The 20,635-nt window shown below is 42.7% G+C and overlaps 1 protein-coding gene across 1 annotated transcript; it reads right to left on the bottom strand.

The window, feature by feature from the left end:
- Positions 1-4,015: 4,015 nt before the first annotated feature.
- ATF3 (activating transcription factor 3) lies at positions 4,016-20,500 on the bottom strand. Its single transcript, XM_077338751.1, has 4 exons — positions 20,216-20,500; positions 11,133-11,376; positions 9,872-9,979; positions 4,016-8,868 (listed from the first exon to the last, which is right to left on the bottom strand). The coding sequence occupies exons 2-4, from the start codon at positions 11,370-11,372 to the stop codon at positions 8,671-8,673; spliced, it is 546 nt and encodes a 181-aa protein (XP_077194866.1). The 5' UTR covers positions 11,373-11,376; positions 20,216-20,500; the 3' UTR covers positions 4,016-8,670.
- Between the last annotated feature and the right edge of the window lie 135 nt (positions 20,501-20,635).

Raw genomic sequence — 20,635 nt, 5'->3', positions numbered from 1 at the left:
TTTGTGTGTAAATGCAATATACGTCTGCAGCAGTTATATTAAAGTATGGTTGCCAAACTCCAGGTGAGATCATCTAGAATCACAACTGCTATCCATATGGCAGAGATCAGTTCTCCTGGAGGAAATGGCTGTTTTGGAAGGTTGATGCTATGGCATTATATGCTGCTGAGGTAGCTTCCCTCAGCAAACCTTGTCCTCACCCCCAATCTCTAGCAATTTCCCAACTTGGAACTGGCAACCCTGGCAAGCAGCCTGACCTAGGCAAATCATGCAAATTATCTGCTGCTTTCCACCGTTCAACAAAAACTACCTCATGAAAGTCAGTTGGTATAATTGCCAGTTTCAGACTAGGATCCCATATTCACTTTCATTGTAATGAAAACGATAAAAGTTTCTGGGTTATAAGAAAGAGAGATCATGTGAATGTTGACTCTTTCTTGGGCTTGGTGCATAGTGCGTCCAGTACAGTACAGGTGTGATTTGACTTTGCTAGGACTGGGAAGTGCTATTTCAGCTCCTTCTCATGCTGCATACTTCATCATATTTGAGATGCCAGAGACAGATGATGGATGATACTCCAGGAAGCACTGTGACATTTTTAAATATCAAAATAGAAAAGGGAAGGAAATTATCTTTATACAAATATATGGCTTGATTTGTGTCATGCGGTGACTACTCCTCCAGCATAAGGAACTTCACTCTTTGAAAACTATTCAATCACTTTCGCTTGGACCGGAACTGGCGCAATGTCTGTTTCCATCAGAATCCAGCAAGGCAGTGGAAGAGCTGGATAAACTAAAGCAGGGGTAGTCAGCCTGTGGTCGTCCAGATGTTCATGGACTACAATTCCCATGAGCCCCTGCCAGCAAATGCTCATGGATGACCACAGGTTGACTACCCCTGAATTAAAGCACAATCCAGATAAGATCAAAGTGCTGTTGGTTGAGCCTTGTGGTAATCATGGAATTAGGGGACAGCCTGCTCTGAACAGAATTCTACTGTCCTTGAAGCTATACGTTTCTAGCTTGGAGATGCTTTTATATCCTTGATTTCAGATCTCGTCTATGTGGATACAGTAGGCTGGCAAATTTTCCAGCTGCTCCTGTATCACGATTAAGCCACAGCAGTCACTGTTCTTGCCACCTCCAGATTAAATTATTGCAAACTGTTTAATGTGGAACTGCCTTTGAAGACTATTCAGAAACCTAAAAATTAGTTCAGAATACAGACAATATATTAACTATTTGGGCACCTCAACAGAAGATGTAGACAAACTGGAGTGTGTCCAGAGGAGGGCTATAAAGATGGTGAAGGGTTTGACCAGAACCAATGGGTTGAAATTAATTCAAAAGCATTTTTGGCTAAACATTCGGAAGAAGTTCCTGACAGAGCAGTTCCTCGGTGGAACAGGCTTCCTCAGGAGGTGGTGGCTTCTCCTTCTTTGGAAGTTTTAAAGCAGAGGCTGGATAGTCATCTGACAGAAATGTTGATTTTATGAATTTAGGCAGATAGTGAGTGGATGGCCAGAAAGGAATGGGTTTTTTGAGGCCCTTCTTGCATACCCAGGGAATTGCTGATAGCCACTGTGAGATGGTAGGGGAATTTCCTCCAGGCCAAGCTGAATTCTGAAGATTTTTGGTGGGGGATCACTTGGACATGAAATTGGGGTCACTGTGGGTGGGCAGATAGTTGTGAGCTCTTGCATTGTGTAGGGCAGCTGTCCCCAACCCCCGGTCCAGGGACCGGTATCAGGGACCAATCAGTCGTTACCAGGCCACGGCTCCTCCTCGTTCTCCTCCCCAGCTGCTGCCTCGGGGGCTCCCCTGCCACTCTGCCTCTGGCTCACCTTTAGTGCTCTCTGGCAGCCACCATGGCTGGGGCTCCCCCTCGGCATGGCACTGTGCAGCTGCTGCTGGCAGAGCCCCCCAGTGGTCGGTGGGAAGTCACGGGCACCGGCAGGAAAGCAACACGAGCAGGGGCTCAGGCAGTGGAGGCAACAGCCCTCAGCAAAAGACTACCCCCCCCCCCGGGACTCAGTAAAATCGTCAAGTATTGACCAGTCCCCGATGATAAAAAGGTTGGGGACCACTGGTGTAGGGAGTTAGACTAGATAACTCTATGATTCTATGAACTACTTAAGAGCTTGGTGTAGTGGTTAAAAGCACAGACTTCTAATCTGGCAAGCCAGGTTTGATTCCCCGCTCCCCCACATGCAACCAGCTGGGTAACCTTGGGCTTGCCACAGCACTGATAAAGCTGTTCTGACTGAGCAGGAATATCAGGGCTCTCTCAGCCTCACCTACCTCACAGGGTGTCTGTTGTGGGGAGAGGGAAGGGAAGGCGACTGTAAGCCGCTTTGAGACTCCTTCTGGTAGAGAAAAGTGGTATACAAGAACCAACTCTTCTTCTTCTTAAAGAATTGTACTACATTCTAGGCTCAACGCAGGTGGTTTCTTTTGACATATAAATCCCTGTACTGTGTGACCAGGTACTCTAAGAATTATTTTCTCTTATATGATGGTAGCCAGCCACTCCTTTTGTTATCACAAACCACATTGTGTAGGTGAAGCAGGTGACCAGAAGCAGGTGACCAGAAGGGCTAAGATCTCTTCCCTGCTCCCAATAGGGAATAACTGAACTTCTTTACCTTGTACCAATTCTGTTTTTAGATACCCTGCTAAGAACCTTTTATTTAAGTAAGCTTTTACTCAAGTCTACGTCTGGTATCCTAGAACATCTCAGGATGGGGGCGGAAATCTAATGATCCTGACTTAATGAAAAAAGTAAGCTTTTAGCTAAGTAGTTTCTCTAAGACCCATTATGCACGGGGCAGAATGCCCAGGCTGATGGCAACAGGGCTGCGGGGCAACCCCCCAGTTATGCCTGACGTTGCTGCCATCCCAGGTGCCACCCAGCCCTGGCTCAACTCAGGCTCTTGGATGGCCCGCGGTAAGGAAACACAGATTCTTCCGGGCTCCCTCAGATGCTGTTGGCACCATCAGGGGCTAGGTCGGGCCAACACTGTGCATAATCGGAAGACCCGGGCCTTCTCCCAACCTATGGTGTCCCTGCAGGGACACCACATGCCCCTATCAGCTCTGCAGAGCTGGAAGGAGCATTCCCTCACCCCCACCTTAATGAGAAAGTGGCTTGCCACTCCCCTCCATCATGCGGTGGGGGCCCCATGCCCCCGCTCCCCCCCCCACTGCTGCCGCCAGACATCGCACTGGGCTTTCCAGCCTCAGCGGTGTGCACATGCAGTCAACATATGCCTTAAGATTCGCTCCCCCATGCGTATGCGGGGAGTGGTGGGCATTCCACCTCAGCATACAGACCTGGCAGCAGCCCAGTGTGGCTGCTGCCATGCATAATGGGTCTAAGTGAATGGAATGGAATGGAATTATTTTAAACCATTTTTGCCATGGCTTCCCCTCATCTATTTGTTTTTAGATGAGTGAGGGGGGATGCCATGGAGTTTATTTATGGTATAGAAGATGTGGATGTGGTTTTAGTGCTGCTTTTCTGTTGTAAGATTAATGCTAGTAAGCTGTTTTTAATTTTTTTATTGTGTTTGTAGTATTTTATTGTTCTTTCCTTTTATGCTTTGTTGGAAGTATCATGTAATATTTAGGAGATGTGAACGATAACTTTCAGAAATAAAACAGTTGTTTTTTAAGTCAGAATTCATTCATGAATTCCAGTAATGACAATTCCAGCCAACCCTAGCATAGAAGAACCTTAATTATTTCCCATGTAAGGACCTTAACAATACAGAAATTTATATTTCAAAATCATTTTTAAATGGTCTGTTTTTTTGCAAGTATGTGTGTTATTAGATGCAGGCAATATCCGGGCAGGTAAAGGACATGGGTCCCAGTGCAGAGTAGGAGGGGATGACTAGGGGTTGACATAGTAGTGGTGAGTATCATGCAGAGAACTGGAATAGATATTCTGCTGTAGTTAGAGCATAACTTAATCACTCTTCAGGAGGTTTGTGGGAACATAAGTAATTCAGCCAAGGTAAATTAAATCACACAGGAGAAAGCATGTATTAGTTATTTTTATTATTAAAGTATCAAAAAAATAAAACTTGAGAATAGAAAACAAATCCCTTTACTGCATTAAATGTCCAGAATAAAAGAGATACTTAAATTCATGCAGTTCTCCCATCCAACAATTCTCCCATTCAACTACATGATCAACTTCTTCCTACCTTTAAAGGCCTTTGCCTCACTCAGCAGGGAGAAGTTCAGCAGTTAGCTCTACTATTATTTCATATGGGTAAAATTATATCAGCTACAATACTCTCTGCAACAGAGATACGGGAGCCTTCTGATGAAGGAACAACAACTCCTGTATCTTGTCTCTCAAGCTTCTTTCAAACAATGATATAACCTGTAGTACCATCTTCAGATACACACACACACACACAAACAAACACAGCCACAGATGAACAAAGAGATTATCCTTGACAAAAGTAGCGGTGCCATAGTAAACTTTTGGCATGCTCGTTAACAACGTCCGTGTTTAACTGAAGCAGCAGCAGCAACCGCATGACGCCTGCGTCATGAAGAATAATAATATAAAAATCTCTGAAGAAATATTAGTTCTGCAACTATATTTAACAAAGCCAATCTGTATGATAACATCATACATACAATAGCATCAGTGCCCATTCAGATTTTATTTTATTGGTTGCCAATATCTAAAATAAGTGGACAAAAGGAAGAACTTTGGTACAGCATACTTAATTAGGTGGTATCCCATCTTGTTCTATTGACAGACCCGTCTGCTATATCTGTGGATGGATCTAAAGATGCATTCTGCATGTGGAAGGTTCTGATGATCATAGGCGAGAGTTGCATAAGAAATATACATTTAAACTCAAATACCCCCTTCCACAAGCCCTGCCAGAACATTATAGAACTACTCTATTACAGTGCTTTGTAGATTTTATTGACACTTACAGAGCAGTACGAATTGCTATTTCCCTTCTACTCACAGCTCTTTGTATCTTACCTATAATAATTGACACAAATGCCAGCATATGCCTTTCTACATTCTTTTTGTGTGTGACAAATTCAGGAAGGCATAAGAAGTCAGGGTATAGCCTGGTTGCTCATAACTGCAGAAACCTAATTATCTATTCTTTTGACAAAGCTGATAAATTGCATGTAGCAATTTTGCTTCTTATCACTCTTTAAGTTCCACTTTTGCATTTATATTGCACAATCAGTGCAGAAGTTGTAAGGGACCTACTGTCCAACAAGATGCAAAGAAAAGTTGTCAAATGGCCAAATATGGGTTATGGCGCAAGAAAAAAAAACACATTCTAACAAAACTAAATTTGGCCCACTTCCTTCCATTTTTGCTACATGAAACACACATTGGAAACACAGTATTGGACATTACAATATATCCAGCTCATAGAAAGGTTATTAAGTAGTTCTGTTGCAGAATGTAAAAAGTCAAAGCGAGATAAACAGACATCACGCTCAAGCATATACTAGTCAGAAATTTAGAGACTACTCATTTGAGGTATCTAGTGTGTGAGTTTTTAAAAAATGTTGGACTATAAATAAAGTATTTTGACATGCAAGCTTCTTTATCTCATTGATTATGTGATTAAATAGCCAGATGCCTCATGGACTTAAAAAATGCTTCATTAAAAAAACCAAAACAAATATGAAAAAGGTAGGAAAATCCATAATGGAGAGATGAATTACAATTTTAAAAATCTGATTTTCAAAATTAAATTTCTGGAATTTGTGATTTAAATTTCTAAACTAAATTTTCAAAATTATATCTATTGTTTGTTTCAGGTGGAGACTTCAGCTTTTGGAAGGATTTATTATACAAAGTTCGATGACAAAACGAGAATCTGAACCAAAGAAAATTTATCAGCTTTTAAATTGGCAGAGTCTGTTTTACTAATCTTTTATAAAGGTGCATTTGTTGTAATCTAGCCTGATCAGCATTACTTGTATCTTTAAATCAGTGGTTTATCAAAAAATAAAAAATAAAATGCAGCACTGAAGTTTATAAATAAAGCATTAAACATCATAAAGAAAAATTACTCAGCATCTTATTGGGAAATCGGAAATCAGCATAACACCTGCATTTTTTATTTACTTTGTTTGCACTATTTATTGTCTCTACTGCTTAGAAGTAGTAATAATAAATTAACCAATAATGACTCCAGTTCAGAGATGCTTGCAGACATGTAAGGGAGGGAAATTATTCCCCACTAAATAAATGGTTGGCACTGTCCATAACAGGAGGGAAGAAAATGAGAAGAGATATTTGGAATTTCCCCTAAGCACACACACATTTACCCAAATGTTCATAACTGTTGAGCATAGAGGATCATAGCCAGAGAGAGGATCTGTGTTCAAACACATGTTGAAAGCAGGCTCAGGATGACAGCTCAGAGGCAGAGCATATGATATCCATGCAGAAGGTCCCTGGTCCAGTCCCTCCTACCACCTCTCATTAAAAAAGAAAGGGGGAGGCATCAGAGAGCATAGCTGAAAGCTATGTGTTAGCATAAACAGTGATTACCAATACTCTGACGCCCCATGACATTCAATTTTCATCTATGGGTTCCTGAACTGGAGCCATTATTTTCTTCTGTTGAGAACTAATCATGATATTTAATAGTTTAAGGATTTTATATCTTAAACATGTCTAGCCCTTCAATGAAGTCACCATACTAGAAGCTTTAAACATCTACTATTAGACAGTTTTTATAAATACTTTTATCAGTTTCAATCTGATTCTTAAAGGCAGGGTAGTTTTAGCTAACCACTTCAGGAAAGATAAACAGATGTAATCAGAAAAATTTCCATTATGCGTATCATTTACCAACAGGAACAAATCCTGGTAGTGTGATGGCAAAGAATCCTGCAAATTCTCATTCAGTTAATAAAACTAAATGAAGAGGACTTATTCATATAATGCAAGCCTGATTAGAATTAGACCCATCTAAGCCTACTGCCTTCAATTAAGGCTTGCTACAGACTGAACCATTAGAGACTTACAGAGTTTTATAAGCATGTCTAACTCTTTTGGTTATAGCTTTGGATCCAGTTTTCATAAGTGGGAATTCATTCACCGATTTCCCAATAAGATCAGTATTTTTAAGAAGCCAGTACACAGGATGTATAGATTACATGGAAAAGTGAATTGATACAAAGCATACGTCTCTGGCTGATTCTCCCACTGCTTGTAGATGGACATGTGCTGGCAGAGAGAGAGATGGGGTAGGCATGTGGTATCCATAAGAACCCACGGTTGGTTCTCTGTGCATGTGAGCAGCCACTCACTAACACAGGAAGCCCCACAGCAGCAATCTAAAGCTATTGTCCATTTTAAGATTAGAGCAGTCCTGTCGATCCGCAGGATTCTATGAGCCAATCAAACCAACATTCACGAAGGAAGTTTCATTTGATTAACAGCATTGCCCTCAACCCATTTAAAAGGACATAACTATTATGGTTTTTAAAACAAGAGTAACTCATATGGGATGCCAATACCTAGCTCTGAATGGGTCTCCTATATCCTTAAGCTTATGAAGAAGTTCAGCAAGTCCAGCTTTTAGTCAGTAGCAGCACAATACTGGAAGAAACTACACATTCTGGGGAGCTATCAAACTACAGAGAAGTTGAATCTACTTGGCTCAAGATTTTTTTTAGCAGAGACATGAAACTAGTCATTGAAGAATTTTGAATATACATGCAATTAACATATACGTCAATTAGGAAGTGAATAGACAGCAACCAGTTTCTTGCTCTGGAAAAGATGCCAAAGGAAGACTTGCAAGAAGATATGGCAAACTAAAAGGGTTTCAGTAATTTCAGTACTTAATAAGAAATTGCCTTATGTATTGTAAAGTTCCTTTGAATACTGTAACTGTGACTCATAATTTGGGTTCTTAAAGGTAATTTCCCTTTTTAAAAAGAAGCCAAAGAGGACAATGTTCCCGCTTCTGTAAGCTCAGATTTAGTTCAATGAGCATTTTTGCAAGAAACTGATGCCTGCCATATTGTCCCTCAATTTGCCTCCAAAATGAGTCATTAAAAAACCCACAGAACGGTTTCCGTAAAAACTAAAAGTACAATGCTTAGTTCAGAACATTGCACTAGGTTACACAAATGTAGTAATTTCCACCACATTGCAATGCCTTTTGGAATCAAAAGTTGCATTCTGGACACTGCAATCCCTTTTCTTTTCAGAATCTGAAGCAAAGTTTCATCTTCGTTTCCTACCCTACTCAAGTAAGAGGGAAGTCCATTCAACCTGTTTGTCTGTATTTTGTGCATCAGAGTCCTAGTGTTCTACTAGAAATAACTCAAGTGCAAATACTAGCGGCAGTTTAGCATGCCTGTTACTGTCATGAATATGGCTCCTAGGAATTAAAAGGCATGGCAGATACTTAAACCTGAAGCAGAGGCAGAGGCCTCTCTTCAACCTGATTGAGTCTTGTCAACAGGGAGAACAACAGCTAAGCTAACAAACTCTTTTCTGCTCCGGAGTGTCATCTTCTTTGCCTTCTCTTGACTAACAAGAGACCAGGAATACCAAGGTAGCTTCTCTATGGCTTCTAGCTTGGGGGCCTTTTGATGTATAGTCATGCCCTAAAGATATCAAGCATTCTCTCATGCCTGTCACTTAGCCTTGTAAGGTTCCTTCTTTGATCTGTTGAATGAAGAGATTTCTTTCATCCTCTGGGGTCCTCCCGTTCTGGGCTCGGACAATGCACGTGGGCCTGTGAAGATTGAGCATGTAGATCAAATGCTGCTTCTCGTTCTTCAGCTCCTCTATCTGAGCTTTCAGTTCTGCATTGATGGTTTCCAGTTTTTCTGATTCCTAATCACAGAAGAGCAATGTCAGTACAAAACTGAACATTTTACACAACACATTCAAAATTGAACAGTATTGTTTTTCACATAACTGCAATGGGAAGTGGGTTTAGCAGCCTAGGAGACAGTTTTGTGCAAGGATAAATGGCCACCACAAGAATTCCAAGCAAACAATTAAAATCTACCGCATCTTTGTGTCCTTGACTGAAGTTCTCATATTTTGCTCTGCCTAGTGCAGTGGTTCTCAACCTTCCTAATACAGTTCCTCATGACCCCCAACCATAAAATTATGCAAGTGTTCTTTCACAGAAATTAAACTGAAACTGACCAATGGTGTGAAGATCCATTGTTCATGATTGTATATAAATTGGTTATAAATTGTATATAAATTGGTGGGTGCCCTTAGGAGGAGTGGCAACAGTGGCAGTGCCCCCCCCCCCGCTAAGCTGCTCACCCTGCCGCAATTCCTGTGAAAAGGTCATTCGACCCCCAAATGAGTCCTGATCCCCAGCTTGAGAACCACTGGCCTAGTGCAACCTTCTTCTGTCTTCAGTTGTCATACCCAAACTGCATGACCTGTGTTCAGAATTCTGCTGCTAGAGTCATTCGCTTCTCCATTGTCCTGACTATGCAAAGCCTCATCAGGAATCCCTGCCCCACCCCCTTCTTCATTCTGCCTATTATGTCCTTTATAAAGCCCTATGACCTTACTCCTTGCCATTTTGTCCTGTTCTCCCTCTCTGCCCTCATTTGGTTGGAACTCCCTTCAGAATACTGGTGTAACACTATGTCTGCCTTCCAAATCCCTCCGTTTCACTAAGCTCAGCACACTTAAGAATCCATCTTCAGTCATTCAAACATGAATACAATAATAAACCATAAGACTCAGGGAATTTCAGTGCCAAACTATGCCATTTATTTAGGCATTTTTAACAGAAGGCCTTTTTCAACCACCCTAGGTTCTCTTTCTTGCCTAGAGACATGCCATTAGAAATAATCAATTAGCTTACTTTCTGTAGACATTCTGTTTTTTCCTTCTTCTTATTTCGACATTTTGCTGCTGCAATCTTGTTTCTTTCCCTTCGTCGTCTTTTCCTTTCATCCTCCTCAGGTGCACCCTAGAAGAATTCAGAGAGGCATGTGATCTCTCTCTCTTTCTCTGTCTGTTTCATTTGGTATACAAAATATCAAAAAGTCTCTGCATTACTTGCAGTCAGGATGAAACAACTAAGCTGACAGATCTCGTTACCAACAGATGGGCTGGTCTGAATTAAGCACAAGAAGCTGGAGGTCCACAAAGAAATTCATGAGGAAGGGGAACAGTTTTGAGAATCCTAGAATTTAGATGTGGGGGGGGGGGCGTTTCCATACTCTTAGAGCTTGAGCAGGCTGATTTCTGCCCCTCTTCCCCTTCTTTAACTGATACAAATTTCAATATTTCATATCTTCTGAGCCTACATTTTGTCTTGAAGGCTCTCTTTCGTCATTTATAAATTCATATTTGAACACATCTGGGAGGTCAGTAAAATTGGTAAAGTCCACCTTCCCACCCCCCAGCTTTACGTGCAAGCAGCCTGGTTATGTGGCATTTGTCAGTTACATAGGAGTTAACAGATATGTTACCATATGGAGGCTGTATAGTGGATGAGGTCATCATGCTTAGGGCTCAAATCCCATGAAGACGTCTTTGAGAGTAGTTTCTAGACAATGTTATCTAGCTGGTGCATCACTTGTGTCTGTGTTCATCTCCAAAAGCCATTTCAATGTCAGGGCTCAGGCTTAAGAGTAGCATTACTACTACTAATACATTTGTATTACAAATGTTATAAAAATAAAGGTTTATTTTTGGCACACCCTTCTAAAATGCTCAGGGCGGGTAACAGTATTAATACAAACATTTTTAAAATAATTAAAACATTATCCATCAAAATCTTAATGCCCCCAACTGCCTCCTTTATGCAGACAGCTAAATCTACAGACCATTTAGACAAAGTATGTGTTCAGTTTGGTTTGCCACTATTAGAAGAAGATTGGTCATTTAGTTCCAGTTGGAAATCCTGGTCTGCAAGAAAGACACAAGCCATAGTTTTTCTATAGGTTCACTGTGATAACAAACATCATTAGATTAGGGAAGGAAGGAAGGAGCTCAAGATCCTGCACTGCGCAAGGCTAGATGGCCCCTTTCTGCTCTATGATTCTTTGATTCTAAGATCATGTCCAGTTAAAATGCCAGTACTGAAAATGAAATGTCTTTGTATTTAAATTGAGTACCTCAGCTTTAAAGAGAGATGCTTCACCCAGTCTATCAGAAACAGTGACTGTGTCCAACGTGGAGGGCATCCTGTGGGATAAGCGCTTATTCTGGATAGCAAATCTTAATTCTTCTTTCACCAGTGGGTTGAAATTTGGAAAGTCTTCAAATCCCAGGGATACTGCAGGAGACAGGCATGGGACGATTGCAGAAGCGCTAACTTCTGACGCAGATATCTGACCGGGGTGTTGGAGCATCATTTTGCTGAAAATAAAGAGAAGAAAACAGATTAGTCTTTTCAAGGTTTACCATGATCAAAATATTTGTCAAAAGACAGTTGATTCTCAACTATGAGACAATTCAGAAAACACGATCTTTGGACATGGAATTATTCCAGCGGTTCTGGGTTGTGACTGAGTACACAGTCTGGCATATTAATAGAACGGTTGTATACACACAACAAAAATGTCACAGTCCAACTGAAATAAAACTAGAAACAGAAGCTATCCCGACATATAAAACTGTGTCCAAATAGCTGCTTCCAGCACTGCTGTTAGAACAATTTAGTGCCCAAACAGGAAGTGTGGCAAGTAGTGTACAGAAAATAAAGACAAAAATTGCTCTGCTTTTGTGCACTAATCTCATCGCAATTTGAAAGGGATTAGTCTCATAGTCTTGCACTTGGACTAGAGTGGTAAAGATCCACTCTAGTTCTTGTAAACTAGCCCACTCTGTGTGGTTTGTGGATGTCAGGCATGCTGAAATCAGAATACCTAATAGACAATTAACCTTCCAGCAGGGAACTTCTTAACTCATTTATCGATAACAGCTGCACATGTATTTCTTCCAAGAGTCTTCCCTTTTCTTAATACTGTGTTGTGCAAAGCATACAAACTGTATTTGAGAAACAGAAGGACTATTTCCTCATATTAACTTGATATAAATTGTATATATAAAAAGCAAGGGACTCAGGAGGGGGAGGCATCTAATCCCCCCCTCCCCCCCCCCCCCCGTTTCTTCTTTTCCTCTCTGGACAGCTCCCATAGCCTCTCTCTTTTTCTTGCTTCTTTTCCTCCCACTTACCTCCTAACCTGCCTTCAGGTATGCCCCCCTTTCTTCAGCTTCCCCAGAGACCTGAAGAGGCATATGCAAGTGGTTAACTGCTCTTCTACTAGTCACCTTTGTCCCACCACACTGGGGAGATCAGTGACTCAGAGTCAGGACTGCTGAGAGCCACCATGAGCCCCCGGACAAAGATTCCACATACTCCCCCATGACTCTGATCCAAACCAAATATTACAACAAAACAAATAACTTGGCTGGCTGCTATCACATATCTAATAAAATGATCTGCATATTCATGTGCCTAGCCATTTGTGCATGCATGACTGATCAGAAACTAAAACAGGAATCTCAAAATTTGTCTCCAGCTGCAGGATGATCAAGGGAGCTCCAGGGCTAAAAATGAAAGGAGCTAGAATATCTTGGTCCAGGCTATGTCCCACACGCACACATACACAGATGCTATGTGCAACAGAAACTAAATATGCAGTGGTTAATATGATGAACTAGGATCTGGGAAACTAAGGTCTGAATCCCATTCTGCTGTGGAAATTTGCAACCTGACTCTGGGCGCATCATGCACTCTCAGCCTAACCTACCTCGCATAACTGTTGTGAAGATAATAAGAAGAGGAGATGTATGTAAGCCACTTTTGGGAGAAAGAAATTAGAAGTGGGTATAGATGAATGGCAACTCAGGAAAGGAAAAGAGCAAAACAAAGGAAGAGAAAATGTGTGTGGAAAATTAGAGAAATGTAATAAAAGACAGTGAAAGGATTTTTTAAAATTATTATTCCACTACCACACAGAAGCAGGGCTACCCCTTTGCAAGATCTGGCTGTGCAGGAGATGGGTGGAACTAAAGGAAAAAGGAAGCCAGATATACCTTGTTAGGAGGCTGCATCTTGGCAAGGATTGTGGTTTGTCCTGGCTGGTCTCACCTTGCACTAATGCAGGTTTGGCTGATGGATTTAATATGATCTGATGAGCAAATGGTTTCCCTCAACCTCCTAGTAAACTTTGCTAAAAGGCTCAGCTAGCAGGCTGTTGAAAACTTTTAACCATGTGCTGCATTTTCTGTGCCCCTAGTGGTTGCATTTTCAAGGTGTTCAATGCATCACAAGGCTGGTTTCAGGAGCCCTTCAGCTGACTTGGCCCCCCCTAATTTTGTCCCATCGATCCCCCTCCTTCAGTGGCCTTGCTCACAATAATCCTAAATAAGTTTGCATAGAAGGAAATATCATTTTATGCATGCAGGCTTACTCCCAGGAAAGCATTAGGTATGCGGCATCTGTTTTCAAATTCATACACTATTTGCTTCTTGGAGTAGTTCCTACGAAACTGTATTTTAAAGGAGGAAGCAATAATAACCTGCTAAACCTTACAGCAAAATCTATTACAATTAGTTTCACAATGGGTAATTTAATTACTGCCTTTGGGCATTGATGTACATAAATGAAGCTGTCGTGGACAGCTGACATGTGATCAATGTAATATCTCTTTGTAATTACAGTTCTAGTTGATGGTTAAAGTAAGGCAACCCTCATTACATCAGTGTCATATACACTCATGTACAAACCAAACCAAATTTGCTTATGCCAAAAATACTTTAAAGATTTTAAATTTTCACTGTGCTCTTGTTTCAGCCCTCTCTTTTATATTTGCCTTATTCTTCAACAATCAATGGCTCCTTAAGCAGGCTGTCATGTGTACTGGTGATGCACATGTACAGACAAAATACATATGCTCTGGGAAACCTTGGCCAATCATGGCAGAAAGCAAGCACATGCATTGGGCAATCTTGAGATTAAGTTTCTGTTCATTTCTACAGAAATGTATTTTGTATGTAAGAGTTTTATGATATGCAAAGCAAATAACAGACAACTAGAGAACCTGTTTATTAGCAAAGGAGAGAAGATTTCCTGGCATTGTTTTCACAAACCTTGGGAAACTGAAGTAATTTTCTTCAGAAATCCCCTAGTTATGAGTCACAGCTCAAATGCTGATATCCTTTAATCCTCCCAAGGGGTGAAAGATACATTGCTGAAGTCAACAACACACCTAAAAGTTTCAGCGGAAGTAGAACTTTACTATTTAGCTTCATTTCAATAATAAAGCAACAAGGTCATAATAAAAAATAATGTCTTCAATGATTAAATTCTGAACACCGAAATATCACTAAAATGCACATTCATCAATGTTTTATTGACTGGTTATTTCATTTCACATGGGTAGCTATGAAGAATCCATTCATATTCAAGTTTATCTGAAGAGCAATAAGAATTAGAAATTTGCATTTTAGTAAAGCAGAGCTTCTCATGATGCTGAGTTCTCAGAGTAATTTTGTGCAAAGGTGGGAAAGTGGGAACACATGGCTCATAGCTAACCATTTCCCATTTTGGAAGCCTGATTGGCACTACTGTTGTTATCAGTGAAAAGTTCTGAAGGCTTGGGAAGCAGCCAAGGTTTCATTAACCAGTCCCTGGGCAGAAAAAATACTTGAGAACGCAGGTGATAAAATACAACTTTGGGAAGTACTACAGCTTTGGACAGCAGTGGCTCTATCTCAACAACTGTGTTGTCATGAATGTTTATCCTCCACCCTGTTTCAGTTAGACTAGGATTCAGTCCAGTGATCTTCCCTCTCCACTAATGACAACCAGCCCTCACAAACCTAGGGTTAAGCACAAAGGTTTCCAAGTCAGGGAGTTGTGACATTGGGAAGACATGAGTTCAGCATGCTCAAGTGCTCCATCAGTACTGAGGTCCATTCCACGCGACTTTAATGTAACAGAAGGCTTGCAAATTGTAAACGTTACTAATTTGCAGTTCCGCAAGACATCGCACACAATCTGCAACACTCCTGCAACAGTTCCGCGAAAAGCGATTCATTGTAGCGCTTCAAGGAAAATCGGGAAAAGTGGATTCACCCTCCGAAAAGCGCTACACTCTTGCGAACAATCTACAACACTAGCAAAAAAGACCTGTGCATTCCCATTGTTGCGGTTCCAACAAAGTCCCTCCCCCTGGCTCTCTCCTCCGAACTTCCGGTGAAGCGATTGCCATTTTTTTTCCTCAGAGTGAGTGGAAAGCAACAAACCAGCGAGCCTTCATTCACCCAGCGAGGCTTCTCCAGCTACAGTCCCTCCACAGAAGTGCTTTAAAGCTCCCCTAAGTCCCCAAGCACAACACAGCCCCGTTTGCAAGTTCCCTTTATTTTCGGCTGAAAATTGCACCAGTGCGGAGGGGGGGATTTTTTTTCACTCGGGGGGAGCGTGGTAACAATCACTCGCCAGCTCACACACCAGCTAGATGGGTCTCTACATTAGGAAGAATCAAGGCATATTCGTTGCAACGTGTTTTTCTTTTTTTTTTTTAACCTGCGCTTAAAGGGAAAGGGGCTTTTCCGGAGCATGATAACAACCGCCCATTGGCTGTTTGTTTGATTGACAGCCAGGGGCACGACCAACCACAGAAAAAATTGCTTCTTTTCTAGTGATTTTTGCGAGACCGGAAACCTGTGGGAAACGAATGAAAGCCTACTGGATTCCACTACAAATGCAGGTATGCATAACGCCAAGATTGCACTTTTAAAAATAGTGTTTCCGCTTTGTGGAACCAATTGGCAACATTGGTCCTTGTGCGGAAACACCCTGATAATTACCCCACGCAGGGCTTTTTTGTGTGTGCTGAACTCGGTTCTCTCAAGTTCTGAGAGGGAAATTGGGGGGAACTGACATAACCTTATAAATGAGTACTACCACCTCTTGAAAAAGAAAAAAATACTGATCCCATGCATTTGATTTTTTGACAGAATCCTACTCATGTGGAGAATACAACAAACATTGGAAAATATCAGGAAAATAAGAGCTGTGTAATGCTTTTTGTCTCATACAATTCTTGTAATGAATACATCATTCTAATCAAGTTGCTTTTCATTATAGAATTAGTTCACTTTTTGCAGAATTCTTTTAAGTTATTATGTTACTTATTCCCTTGAGGAACTTGTTAATATTATTCTGTTAGGTAACAATACTATTTATATACTGTACTATTTTAAATTTTAAAATTCAAAATTATAAATTGCAATTTCTTGAGACCTTGTGTTATTACATTGTTTCACCTCAGTTATTTAGCTCCACTGTAGAAGCCACCTTGCAAAACGGGGGACTATCAGGTCCTTGTTTGGACTTCAGTTGGAACTAACCTGTTGAACTGTTGCCTGAATTTTTTGTATCACACTTGAATTGCTGTGTTACTACACACTCATTGACAATATTGTTTGGTTATTATGATTGTCTATGATATTTTATAAATTACTATTTTTGCACTTTTGGGACTATTATTTATTTATTATTTTCAGTCACAATTACACAGCTCTGTTTCTTTCTGGTAGTCCCCATGTAGAACCCGGGGATCCCCTGGAGTTATAGCTTATCTCCATACTAACAAAATCAGTTCCCCTTATACAGTCTGTATAAACCAGTGATTCCTGATGTGACATCAATAGGCCCCATAGTGGCCATCAATTGGTTTCCTGGGGCCCATTTACTCCTTTGCCCAAACATCTTTTCCCCACAGCAAAGAGACTCTAGCTTTCCTCTACCTCACTGGAGCAAGAAAACCCAGGCATATCTGACTGCATGTAGGAAGGTGCTTGGCTCCCAACTTCCCAACATCTTGTTTTTGTTCCCAATACTCATTAGCAGCCATTTTCTGACTGGCCCCAACATCCCATAGCAGCTATTTTTGGTGGTGTCCATTCTCTATCCTCAGTGGTGTAATGTTGAGCCCCTTAATCATCTAAGAAGTTCACTTAAGCATAAAGATGTGGATATCATTCCAAATCCAAGAACCTGCTCCTCCTCTAAGACAGGTACAGTTATGTTTATTTGTCCTTTAACAGCTTATGCTCACTGTATCACATAAAGGTCCAAAGGGAAACATTCTAAAGCCAGTTCATGAAATATTGTACATTGATTTGCAAATAATTTAAATTCAAGATCTGACATACCCACCCCATAATGTGCTCCTGTACCACAAGTTTCCCATTCCTCTGTCCACAATAGCCTTTTACAACAGGATAACAAAGATACCGAACCCCTCTCCATTATAAAGATACAGATCTTAAAACCAATTCCACATAGTTCAAATTATATTTATATACAAGGAGCTCTCTTAAACTGTCTTATTTTGTTTAGTGCTTAACACGATCCAAATCTGTACACAGGATGCAAATCACTGGTCTTTCTAGAATCATAGAGTTGGAAGGGACTTCCTGGGTCCTCTAGTCCAACCCCCTGCACTATGGAGGACACTCACAACCCTATTGCTCATCCTGCCACCCCCTTGAACTTTCATAGAATCAGCCTCTCTGTCTTCCTAGCCCAGTCCTGTCTACCTTTAACAGCCTCTCTGAGGAATCATGTCAAAGTCTTTCCAGCCTGCTGCTAGAGACCTTTCAGCTGGAGATGTCAAGGACTTACTTCAACATACAAGGAATCTGCTTTACACTACTACTTTGCCAACATGACACTGTTCTTCTAGATCAGCTCCTTATTGTGGGATCTTATGCCATTTATAGCTTCCTTCCAATTATCCACAGAGGTGCCACAAACATTCCATCTCATTTGCCCATGCAATGTAAAATAAGGGTACTCCACTGAGAATCTTCAGAGACTACTGGCAGACATGCAGGCCTTCACTGACAAAAGAGTTCAAATATTCCCCTGCCCATTTTCTGTATAAATGTTTTAGAACTACCTTCCTATAATGTTACATTTTATTACTCTTGACTCAAATGCTAATAATGATCCTCAAACTATTTATGATACTCATGTAGATATCATGTAGAACTGAGGATGCCAAGGATTATATTCTTTGAAAAGCTGGATTACTTTTAGCTAAATTGGTTGACATTTAGAAGCTTTGCTGTTACAGTGCATGGCATCCGGACCTTGTTGTTACGTTCTTGTTTCATTATATGAAATTAAAACTTATTTTTTGTCCCTGGCAGCTTTGTTTTGTTGTGGTTGTTCTGAATGCTTTCCCTGTAGGCCTCAAGATCCATTAACAATGTTAATCACCCACTGTCTTTAAAAGGGACTAAAGTTGATAGCCACCCTGAACTGAATTTGACCTTTTAGGGCTTGGATATTGCAGAGCAATTTGCTATATCTGCTGGTTTCCAAACTGCCAACTGTTGATTTCTGAAGAAAATCAATACACCACCCAAAGCTGCTCTTTGTCAACCATTTTCAGTAGTGCCCTTGCAAAGTTTTGCTTAGTTAGCAAACTGAACAAATGTTAACTCCTGGCCTTACTTAAAGTCTTATTATATGGAAAAGGAATTCTGAACTTTAAGATCAGCTTGCACCCTGAAGGGTCTCTTTTTTCTTGTATTTCTTCTTTCATGACACTTCACATATTATTAAGTGACCGGCAAAACAATACTATGGACAATTACTTAAAATCAAGTCCAGATTCATCCTGGAAGACATGCAGCCCAATCTTACCCATGTTTACTTGGAAGAAAATTGTAAATAATTCAGTGAAGCTTATTACCAGGCACATACTGGATAGTGCCCTGCAGTTGTGTGGTGAACACTCCATTATCTTTGATAGTACATCTTCCTAGTGGACATTGGACGGGGCTCCACAGCATTTCTAGACTTCTCCTGACTTGCTATTATATAAATGTAACCTTTGAATAAATAAGGGTATTCCTGCTCTTCACAAAGATTCACTACATAACAAACTGGATGTGGCTAAATTTAACAGTGAATAGCTGGTTCACCTACAGTTAGGATGAATATCCTGCCCACAGCAGAAGAGTTGGTTTTATACCCCGCTTTTCATTACCCGAAGGAGTCGCAAAGCGGCTTACAACTGTTTTCCCTTGCTCTCCCCACAACAGACACCCAGTGAGGTAGGTGGGACTGAGAGAGCTCTGAGAGAACTGCTTTGTGAGAACAGCTCTGACAGGACAGTGACTAGCCCAAGCTGGCTGCATGTGGAGGAGAAGTGGGGAATCAATCCCTGCTGGCTCCCCAGATTAGAGGCTGTCACCACTGCACCAAGACGGTCCCATCACTACACAGTCACTCTTGTGCTGCCTGGGGACAGGAGGCGAGTGAGAACCCAAGTGCCCAGCAGCACTTCAAACTCCATAACCTTCACATTCTTCTGCCACGGTTTGCAAACTATGTGGCGTGAACAGATCTCCCACTGGCACTGACTATGCGGCTACTCTAAAGGGCACAAAGTTCCGAGTCCCGCCCCCCCCCCCCCAGAGCGGCCAGGTGGGGCGCGGAAGGCAGCACACCGGGGCAGGTCGCGCTGGAAGCATCCTCGGCCTCCTCCTCTTCCCCCGGAGCCGGCGTCGTCCTTTCTGCTGGCAGCGCACCCCCGCCCCCCCCCGCCCCCCCCCCCGCCCCCGCCCCCGGCGGGAAACCCTGCCGCCCAAGGGAAAGGAGGTGGGAGCGTTTCCCCGTCGCCGGTCCTCCCTCCGCCAACATTGGGGCCGTTGAGCTTCCAGGAGCCCCTTCTCGAGGGCAGCCCTACGGGGACTCGCGGCGGCTACGCGGAAAGAGCCTCCCGAGGCAGCCCGCGCGGCTTTTCGGCCGCTGAAGGGAGACCGTCGCAGTCAAAAGGGGCGCCCTTTCCTTTTGAAGAGCGGGGGAAAGCGAACGACCCCCCCCCCCATCAGAGAGGGCTGGGCTGGGGCAAAGGGCTCCGACGGCCGCCCGCCGTCCAAACGCCCGAGGCGGAGGCGAAGCGGCGGAGCGTCTCCTGTCTTTGAGCGGCCAGTCAAAACTTCGTTCGGATGAATGAACTTTCGCTCTCTCGGTTTGGTCTGAACTTTTAAGAAGACGCACCAGCGACCCAGCCCTCCGGACGACTCGCGCCGGGAACTTGCCCAGTCGCTTGACCCAGCCAGCGCCTCTGCTTCTCCCGCCAAGCGCCGCTCGGAAAAGTTGCGGGGGGACGGGACGGGCGACCCACGCCCCTCGCGCGCTCCCTCTTCTTCCCCGCTGCCTTACCTGTCCCGCTCCTCCGCCCGCTCTTCTCCTTCCTGCGTTTGGGGCGCCCCAAGGGGGGGGGGGAAAGGAGCGCGCTAGACCTTGTTGGGGAGAAGTTGAGAGAGCGAGAAAGACCGAGGCGATCCGCGGGCCGCCGCCGCTCCTTAGCGCTGGACAGCAGCCGCTGTCGCCTCCTTTCCCTTCCGAGCGCGCCTCCTGCGGCTCTCTGGCTGGCGGCGGGGTTGCATCACCCGCGGCTTATATAGGCACCGACCGGGGTGGCAGCGGCAGCAGCAGCGCCGCGATTGACTCTGGCCGCGAGTCCCGGGCTGATGTCATGCTATTAATAGCCCCTTCCAGGCTGGACGGGAGGCGAGGGGCGTGGCCAGGGCCGCTGGGCGGGGCCCCGGGGTGATGCAAGGCTTCCCCAAGCGGCGCTCG

The sequence above is a fragment of the Paroedura picta genome, chromosome 1 (assembly GCF_049243985.1).
Source record: "Paroedura picta isolate Pp20150507F chromosome 1, Ppicta_v3.0, whole genome shotgun sequence".
Taxonomy (NCBI): Eukaryota; Metazoa; Chordata; class Lepidosauria; order Squamata; family Gekkonidae; genus Paroedura; species Paroedura picta.
Note: the sequence above shows the minus strand (reverse complement) of the source record. Positions and strands in the feature narration are given on the sequence as shown.